The sequence below is a fragment of the Engraulis encrasicolus genome, unplaced genomic scaffold, assembly GCF_034702125.1.
Source record: "Engraulis encrasicolus isolate BLACKSEA-1 unplaced genomic scaffold, IST_EnEncr_1.0 scaffold_65_np1212, whole genome shotgun sequence".
NCBI classification, from domain to species: Eukaryota; Metazoa; Chordata; class Actinopteri; order Clupeiformes; family Engraulidae; genus Engraulis; species Engraulis encrasicolus.
In genome coordinates, this window is record NW_026945983.1 from 252,236 (window position 1) to 262,500 (window position 10,265).

At 52.4% G+C, this 10,265-nt stretch overlaps 1 protein-coding gene across 1 annotated transcript in view; it reads left to right on the plus strand.

The window, feature by feature from the left end:
• Positions 1 to 8,694: 8,694 nt before the first annotated feature.
• LOC134444678 (NACHT, LRR and PYD domains-containing protein 1 homolog) overlaps positions 8,695 to 10,265 on the plus strand; it is a 7,024-nt gene continuing 5,453 nt past the window's right edge. The window contains exons 1-2 of the mRNA XM_063193910.1: positions 8,695 to 8,754; positions 9,033 to 10,265. The exon at positions 9,033 to 10,265 is cut by the window's right edge and continues 416 nt beyond it. Of these exons, the coding sequence (XP_063049980.1) occupies positions 8,695 to 8,754; positions 9,033 to 10,265 (1,293 nt within the window). The remainder of the gene's footprint in view (positions 8,755 to 9,032) is intronic.

The following is a 10,265-nucleotide window of genomic DNA, read 5'->3' on the forward strand; positions in this document are numbered from 1 at the left end:
AAACACACTGTGGACTGGAGCCCGGAGAGAGACAAGGCTTTTGCGGACGCTAAATCAGCCCTGGCTAAGGCCGCCATGTTGGCCCATCCCGCCTCCTCCGTCCCGATCGCACTGACCACAGACGCCTCAGACTACGCTGTCGGTGCGGTTTTCGAGCAATGGGTGGGTGACGCTTGGCAGCCTCTCGCTTTTTTCAGCAGGCAGTTGCGTCCCAGTGAACGGAAGTATAGCACTTTCGACCGGGAGCTACTTGGCGTGTACCTGGCCATCCGACACTTTCGTTCACTGCTGGAGGGACGCCAGTTCACTGTCTTTGTGGACCACAAGCCACTGACTTTCGCCATGTCCAAAGTCACTCAGCCATGGTCTGGCAGACAACAGCGGCAGCTCACTTACATCTCCGAGTTCACCACGGACATTACACACCTCTCTGGCAAGCACAACCCTGTTGCTGACTGCCTCTCCCGTGCTCTTGCAGCGGCGGTCCACCTCGGCCTGGACTACAGCGGCATGGCAGCAGAGCAGGCCGCGGACCCGGGAGTGCAGGCTCTCCGTTCGTCTGCTACTGGACTACAGCTACAGGATGTGACATTCGACGAGGCTGGCACTACTCTGCTCTGTGACATCTCCTTGGGCTCTCCTAGGCCTGTGGTACCTGCGAAGTGGAAGCAGCCTGTTTTTGACACCATCCATGGCCTCTCACACCCAGGAACCAAGGCCTCAGTCAAGTTGGTGTCAGCCAAGTTTGTGTGGCGCGGACTGAAAAAGGACGTGAGAGGCTGGGCGCGCACCTGCATGGGGTGCCAGCGTGGCAAAGTACACCGCCACACCAAAGCGCCACTGGAACAGTTTCAGGTGCCAGAACGACGTTTCGACCACGTCAACATCGACCTAGTTGGCCCACTTCCACCCTCGCTAGGTTACACTCACGTGCTCACGATGGTCGACAGGACCACAAGGTGGGCTGAGGCTGTTCCACTGTCATCAACAACATCAGCTGATGTGGCACGGGCATTTATCGGCACCTGGGTGTCACGTTTTGGCACCCCATCGGACATTTCATCAGACCGAGGCGCTCAGTTTACCTCTGAGCTTTGGAACGCTGTCGCAGGGAGCTTGGGGGTTAAACTCCACCGCACCACAGCCTACCATCCCCAGAGTAATGGCCTCTGTGAACGTTTCCATAGGTCGATGAAGGCCTCCCTGCGTTCTAGCCTGAAGGACTGTTCCTGGGCTGACAGGCTCCCATGGGTCATGCTGGGCATCAGGACTGCACCTAAGGAAGACCTCCAGGCCTCCTCCGCAGAACTGGTCTATGGCCAGCCGCTACGGGTCCCCGGGGAGTTTGTCCCCAACACCACGAGCCCTTGGTCAGCCACACTCCAGCGATCCACCCTGTTGGACAATGCCAGGCTGTTTGCTCCACTTCCTACCTCCCGCCACTGTTTACCGAACTCTCACGTCCCCAGCGGCCTTCAGTCTGCTGACTATGTTTTTATCCGAGTGGATAGCCACCGCGGACCTCTCCGTCCGCCTTACGAGGGCCCTTTCCGCGTTGTGGAAACGGGGGACAAGCACTTTGTGGTAGACATTGGAGGCAGGCAGGAGTGTGTATCAGTGGACCGCCTTAAACCTGCCCACCTAGATCTGGCCCGGCCTGTTGAGCTAGCGAAACCCCCGAAACGGGGACGACCTCGGACTAGGTCCCCTCTTCTCGTTCCTCCTGCCACTCGGCCACGCCGCAGGGGTGCCTTGCAGACAGCCACCGAGGGGGCGGTTCCGCCTTCTCTCATTCGGAGGAGCCGCACTGGACGTTTGATTCGTCCCCCACGCCGTTGATAACCAAATTTTTGTTTTTCCTCTCTCTCTCTCTCTCTCTCTCTCTCTCTCTCTCAGGTTTCTGATAGTGTGAATTCTGGGGGGGCATGTGTGGTGCTCTCACCAATGACATAATTCACGTACTATATGTTCGGTTAAATGTTATGTTGTGTGATACCTGTTATTGTTGCGGTCCCTTTAAGTGTTCCGATGACGTTTGATATTGCCGGCTTTTTCTGTCCATGGCGGCGGCGCCATGTTTTTAGTCAGTTAAGTTAAGTTATTAAACGCGACTCACAGAGTCTTAATGTGAGAAGTTGTGCGGCTCGTTTCTTCGCCTTAAGGCAACTTCCACAAGCTGTTATTTACCATCTAGTTTGGGGGCCCCAAGCGGCTGCCTAACCTAGTGACAAGAAGCGCCTCTGTACCACCTGTCAAAATTTAAGTTGTCCTATTTACAAAAGGAGGGAGCACATGGTCACTTAGGTTGTCTTAACTTTCAGCCCCTCTGCATTTGAATATGAAATTAAAGTATTTACTGTTTTTGGCTAAAGATGGTAATAGGGAAATCTAGGCCAATAATATAATTAGCTATATAAAATAGAACCAAGGCATTTTAGAGAATTTATGACTGAATGATAGTCGAATTTCATCATTTCCCCAAGTACTATGAAGAAGCATAGATTGTAGAAAAAGATAAAGACAGATGTCATCTAGGTTAATAGGCTATTTAGATTAATAATATTATGTCCTTGGTGGCTAACATTAAAATCATGATCGCACACGTTGCAAAATATGCGGGGGCATGACAAATAGCCATTGCTATGCATTCCTCTGACGTTTATGAAGGTTTCATCGAGTGTGTAGCGTGGGCCTCTCGCTATTCACGGCTAAATGATCTGACATAAGGGAACCGAATTTATTTATCTGCTAATCTGCCAATTTAGAGCGCTATCAGGCCCTGCCTACCGTCATTCTAACACATTTTCTCACTCTGAAGTTTTCAATACCGTTTCAAGATATTGCCGTCAATTCAAATAAAGCGAAACATCCATGTTAGGACCGCAGACCTTCTACCATTGGGCTATTTATTTTCACAAGTGGACGGGTTTAGCTAATGAAACAATTCACAATTCCCAAACCCTGCTCAAATCCCATTTACCTTTGAAACGGTGATTTGGACAGCGGTCATTTGTAAAGGCAAAGCGACAGTACCAAGGTAGAAGATAATGACAGGGGGGATACGTGTGTTTCGCGACCACCGTTTCATCAGCTGTTCACTCCGACTGGTGCCTCGGAAAGTTTTGCCGCTAACTAGCCGTTTGAATTAGCGCGCTGATTGGTCAATGCTTCCCCCAACACAGTTGCTGGCCAATGGGAACGGCAGGCAGAGGAATGACGCTCAACCGTAATGTCTGTAAAACTAGCAGAGTTTCTATGAGAAGTATTACCGTATCCAGTCTATCAGTCTGTAGTCTGTCTCCGCCTGCCCACCCCCTAAAAAAAAAACTCTTCGGATCTACACGATTCACGTAAGTGACCTATTTTGAGATTAAAACAGCGAATTTCGCCGAAAGGTGACAAGTTTGCAGGTATGAATAATAATCAAATAAACTTCTTATCTGGTTGGCGATTAAACTTCCAAAACGCAGCGCATTATGACATTTATGATTTGGGTTAGTGTATGCGCTACCAAACTCCAACTCCCAATGTCATTGTGACACAGCACTCTACAGCACTCAAGTGTTCACTGCACACAACGAAATTGCATTCATGCCTCACCCATGCAAGGGGACATGTCACGATTTCAATACCAGAGAACCCAAGTGCAGGCAAGGATGGATGAGGAGGCAAGTTTCAAGGTTTGGGGGTGGATTTTAATAAACTCAAACTTATATGGCAAGAGCCAAACGGACAAAAAATGCAAAACAAAAACCCACGAGGGGGAAAACATGAAACAACACTAAATACACTACAAACGAAACACTTACTACATTCAGGGGGTTGGAAGTCAACAGATCAACACACAGAGGTCCGGGCGGGTTTGACAAATGAATCCACAAGGAACAGCAGAAACACCAGGGTAAAATACACAGAGGGCAATTACAGAGAATGCACACGATAGGTAGAACACAACAGGATTCAGGTGGTTGACGAGACAAACGGGGATACAAACGAGACACAGGCAATCAAGGACAATGAACAGGTAACAAGACAGGTGAAGACAATGATGGGGAAGACAGGCAAAGACAACGATGGGCCAAGCAGACAATGACGGGAAATCATGGGCAATGAGAAATCATGGGCAACAATGGTTGCGGGGCAGGCAATAGAACCAGATACATACAGGGGAAGACAATCAGAGAGAGAGAGAGACAGTAAGAGACAGACAGACAGACAGACCGACCGAGAGAATCAGACAGGCAGGGAGACAGAACTAGACAGGAAGAGGGAGCGAGAGAGAGAGATACAGGGAGAGAGAGAGAACGAGATACAGGGAGAGAGAGAGAGCAAGAGAGAGAACGAGAGAGAGAGAGAGCAAGAGAGAGAACGAGAGAGAGAGAGCAAGAGAGAGAACGAGAGAGAGAACGAGAGAGATAGCAAGAGAGAGAGCGAGACAGGACCAGACACAGAGAGAGAGCGAGAGAGAGAGAGCAAGAGAGAGAGCGAGACAGGACCAGACAGAGAGAGAGAGAGCAAGAGAGAGAGAGAGACAGGACCAGAGAGAGAGAGAGAGAGAGAGAGAGAGAGAGAGAGAGAGAGAGAGAGAGAGAGAGATCCCTCATCTTCTCACAGGACCAGAGAGAGAGAGAGAGAGAGAGAGAGAGAGAGAGAACCAGACAAGCAGAGAGAGAGAGAGAGAGAGAGAGAACCAGATAGGCAGAGAGAAAACCAGAGACATACAAAGTAAAGGCATTAGGCAATAAACAAGGCCAACATTACAGAGGCTGGGGCGTGAGTTCATGACAGAACCCCCCCCTCAAGGGACGGCTCCAGAAGTCCCAAGGAAGGTACCACCAAACCGGGCGGGTGGAGGGGGGAGCCAGTGGAGGGACAAGGCAAGGCAGAGGCTGAAGGACGGGCAAAGACAGAGGCAGACGGAGGGGTCGAGACAGAGGTGCGACAGGTCGAGACAAAGGCAGAGGGACAGGTCGAGACAGAGGTAGAGGTCAAGACAGAGGGACAGGTCGAGACAGAGGCAGAGGTCAAGACAGAGGGACAGGTCGAGACAGAGGCAGAGGGACAGGTCGAGACAGAGGTAGAGGTCAAGACAGAGGGACAGGTCGAGACAGAGGCAGAGGGACAGGTCGAGACAGAGGCAGAGGGGCAGGTCGAGACAGAGGGGCAGGTTGAGACAGAGGCAGTGGCACAGGTCGAGGGATGGGCAGATGCAGAATTAGGCAAAACACAGGACTGGGGAACATTGACAGGAACATAAACAGGAACCTTCACAGGCACAGTGATGTTGACGGTGACAGGAACGAGGACAGAGAAGACGGTGGGGACAGGTACAGTCACAGAAATGTTCACCAAAACTGGTGCAGGGAAAAGGGTCAAATGGACATCAACATTGACTGGGACTGGGACAGACACCGGAGTCGGCACCAGGACACGGACCGGGACAGGCACAGGGATAGTGACAGGCAGAGTCAGGGGGATCGTGACGGGCACAGGAATAAAGAGGGGCTTATGGCATTGGTGAGTAACGGGAGAAGGCTGGGACACAGGGGGCGGAGCAGGTTGGGACATAGGAGGTAGGATAGACTGGAAGGTGGGAGCAGGATCTGGATCGGGGGCAACTGCAACGGGATCAGGGGAGGCGCCAACGGGACCTGAGACGGGGCCAACTGGATCAGGGGCGGAGCCAATGGGATCGGGGGCGGCGCCGGCAGGACCAGGGGTGGAGCCATCAGGACAGGGGGTGGAGCCAACGGAAACAAGGGCGGCGCCAACTGGATCAGGGAAGGAGCCATTGGGACAAGGGGCGGAGCCAACATGGACGGGGGCGGAGCCAACAGGAACGGGGGTGGAGTCATTGGGACCGGGGGCGGCGTCATCGGGGCAGGGGGCGGAGCCAACGGAAACAAGGGCGGCGCCAACTGGATTGGGAGCGGCACCAACTGGATCAGGGGCGGAGCCATCGGAGCCAACAGGAACGGGGGCGGAGCCAACAGGAACATGTGCGGAGCCAACAGGAACATGGGCGGCACCAACTGGATTGGGGGCGGAGCCGTCAGGACCGGGGGCTGAGCCGTCTGGACCAGGGGCGGAGCCATCAGGACCGGGGACAGAGACTGGTTCACAGACGGGCTGACCTCTCGGCGGCGCGGGGTCGGGCTGACCTCTCGGCGGCGCGGGGTCCGGGTGACCTCTCGGCGGCGCGGGGTCGGGGTGACCTCTCGGCGGCTCAGGGTCTTCAGGGGCAAAGCCAGCAGGATGGCCGGCATCGAAACAGGCAGGCAGGTTACCGGCTGGAGGGCTGGAATCAGAACAGGCAAACAGATCGGCTGGAGGGCCGGAATCAGGACAGGCAAACAGGTTACCGGCCGGGGGGCCGGAATCAGGACAGGCAAACAGGTTACCGGCCGGGGGGCCGTAATCAGGACAGATAAACAGGTTACCGGCTGGAGGGTCGGAATCGGGACTGGCAAACAGGTTACCGGCTGGAGGGCCGGAATCAGGCCAGGCAGGAGGGGCGATGGCGACCATGTGAGGAATCTCGCCCGTGTTGGGGGTTCCAGCCAGGTGGTTGGCAGCGGGGGTCTCAACTGAGGTGACCACGCCGAGCTCCGGCTCTGGATCCGGTGACACGTCGGGTTCCGGCTCTGGCTCTGGGTCAGGCGCCGCGTCAGGCTCCGGCTCTGGCTGTGGGTCAGGCTGCAGGTCAGGCGACGTGTCGGGCTGCGAGTCACGCAACGCATAGGGCGTCGCATCGAGCTCCGGGTCGGGCGGCGCGTCGACAATGGCTGTCTTGTCCTCAACTGCCAGCAGAGCCTGCAGTGACTCCTCCAGATGATTCATGTTCAGCTGAACACTGGTTAGTCCGAACTGCAGGAGCCATGGTCTTTGCAGCAGAGTGTTCTTAATAATCCTCACCGCGACCAGCTGCCTCTTGGTGTCTCCACAGGTGTGGATCTCTGGCGACATCCTGTCGAGGAGAAGGTAAAACTCCTCCAACTGTTCAAAGCAGACGGATATATGGGGTTGGTCAGTCGAATGGGCCCTGGTGGGTGGTGACCGGGCTGCGTCGGGCTGAGCTGGAAGGCAGGCTGGCTCGGACTTGCAAGTCGGTGAGGGCTGAATGGACAGACAGGCAAGCTGGGGTTGATTGGGCGGACAGGCAGGCTTGGGCTGGTCAGGCAGACATGCAGGCTGGGGTGACGAACAGACAGGCTGGTGGTCCTCCAGAGGGGCTGTTGGACGTTTCTTACGGCGCCGAGTACGTCTGGACTTTCTGGAACGTGGCTTGGTGTCCTCCATCCAATAGTCCTCCGAATCGGACCAGCTCCACCAGTCTTTGTCTGTCTGAAATGGAGGGAGAGGTGAATAATGACCAGCCAGCCAGTCCGGAGCTCCTTCGTGGTGGACCAATGCCAGCTTGGTCTGCAGGTAGCCCACATGGATAGGTGCAGTCCTCTCCTTACGACCTGCTGGGTTCTGGTTTGGTGGATTCATTCTGTCACGATTTCAATACCAGAGAACCCAAGTGCAGGCAAGGATGGATGAGGAGGCAAGTTTCAAGGTTTGGGGGTGGATTTTAATAAACTCAAAATTGAATGGCAAGAGCCAAACGGACAAAAAATGCAAAACAAAAACCCACGAGGGGGAAAACATGAAACAACACTAAATACACTACAAACGAAACACTTACTACATTCAGGGGGTTGGAAGTCAACAGATCAACACACAGAGGTCCGGGCGGGTTTGACAAATGAATCCACAAGGAACAGCAGAAACACCAGGGTAAAATACACAGAGGGCAATTACAGAGAATGCACACGATAGGTAGAACACAACAGGATTCAGGTGGTTGACGAGACAAACGGGGATACAAACGAGACACAGGCAATCAAGGACAATGAACAGGTAACAAGACAGGTGAAGACAATGATGGGGAAGACAGGCAAAGACAACGATGGGCCAAGCAGACAATGACGGGAAATCATGGGCAATGAGAAATCATGGGCAACAATGGTTGTGGGGCAGGCAATAGAACCAGATACATACAGGGGAAGACAATCAGAGAGAGAGAGAGACAGTAAGAGACAGACAGACAGACAGACCGACCGAGAGAATCAGACAGGCAGGGAGACAGAACTAGACAGGAAGAGGGAGCGAGATACAGAGAGGGAGAGAGAGAGAGAGAGATACAGGGAGAGAGAGAGAACGAGATACAGGGAGAGAGAGAGAACGAGAGAGAGAGAGCAAAAGAGAGAACGAGAGAGAGAGAGCAAGAGAGAGAACGAGAGAGAGAGAGCAAGAGAGAGAACGAGACAGGACCAGACCAGAGAGAGAGAGAGAGAGAGAGAGAGAGAGAGAGAGAGAGAGAGAGAGCAAGAGAGAGAGCGAGACAGGACCAGACAGAGAGAGAGAGAGAGAGAGAGAGCAAGAGAGAGAGCGAGACAGGACCAGACAGAGAGAGAGAGAGAGAGAGAGAGAGAGAGAGAGGACCAGAGAGAGAGAGAGAGAGACAGAGAGAGAGAGAGAGAGGACCAGAGAGAGAGAGAGAGAGAGAGAGAGAGAGAGAGAGCCAGACAGGCAGAGAGAGAGAGATAGAGACAGAACCAGACAGGCAGAGAGAAAACTAGAGACATACAAAGTAAAGGCATTAGGCAATAAACAAGGCCAACATTACAGAGGCTGGGGCGTGAGTTCATGACAGCCCCCAATGGTGCCAAAAAGGGAGCAGTGCGGAGGGTTGGTACCTTGCACAAGGTATGTCGATCATAGAGGAGAATGGGAGAGAGTACTGGTTAATTACTTCCCCCACCAACCTGGCGCGGGTCGGGAGTTGAACCAACAACCTTTTGGATACAAGTCTGATGCCCTAACCGCTTACCCATGACTGCCTTACATGACTTCACTACCTGAATCGTATAATGTGTCTTCATACATGTATTTACTTACTGTACATTTACAACAGATATTTCACTGACTTTCTTACAGGCCAACATCAAGTGTTATTGAAACTGAAAGAATGTATTGTCTCTCAGTACAAGACAGTGCAAGAATATGATCACCTACCAGGACAGAATGTCTTGCTGACTGAGCGCTACACTCAGCTGTTGATCATTGAGAAACACAGACAGAAAGAAGAGAGAGAGAAGGAGATGCGCATTAGTGGAGCAGGGTTCTTTGGTGACAGACAGAAGGAATATAAAAGTATTACTGTGGACCAGCTCTTTAAACCCAATGACCATGGGGATGTTCCCAAAACAGTCATTCTCCAGGGCAACTCTGGACATGGCAAATCCTTTACCGCTCAGAAAATCATGTTGGACTGGGCTTCAGGAAGCCTCTACCAGGATCACTTTGAGCTCGTTTTACACCTCAGCAGCAAGGAACTCAACCATTTATACAAAGACAGACAACAGAGTAGTGTTTTAGATCTTGTTAAGGTTGAGGAGGAATTTATCCCACTGGTTCAGAAGAAATTGAAGGAATCACCACAGAAGGTACTTCTACTTATTGATGGATTTGATGAACTTCAGTTCACAGTAAGTGAACTCCGAAAGTCTCCTGTGAAAGAACTTTCCACACCAGCTCCTGTTGATGCCATTGTGGGCGCTCTGCTGAAGGGGAACATCCTATCTGCGTGCCACCGGCTGGTCACCACCAGGCCCACAGCTTCAGACGAACTGAACAAGCTCCTCAAACGTCCTGTGCGCTGCACTGAGATTCTGGGCTTCTCTGAGGAGGGCGTACATGACTACTTCAAGATGTTCTGCAAAGATGAGAAGTTCAAGGAGGAGGCACTAGGCAGAGTGAAGGAAGATGAAACTCTCTACACCTCCTGCTTCATTCCTGTCATCTGCTGGATTGTCTGCACTGTATTTAGGGAGCACATGGAAAAGCACATAGAAGTAAGTCATGCTTTGGAAACAACCACCTCCATATTTGTCCACTTTGTGAAAAATCAGCTTGAGCACCACTGCCAGGGTTTGAATCATCCCGTGCCAGATCTACTGAGGAGCCTCGGCCAGCTGGCAGAGAGTGGCTTACAGAAGCAGCAGGTTCTGTTCGACAAGGGAAGTGTGGAAGGCACAGTCTCAGATCTCACTAGTGTTCCCTTCTTGTGTAAATTCCTGCTGAAGGAGACCGTGGAAAAGAAGGAAATGTTCAGTTTCATGCATCTGAGCTTTCAGGAGTTCTTCGCTGCACTCCACTACACATCAGACGAGGATCAAGAGAATGTCAAAGAGATGCTTGAATTAGTTGAGCCACAG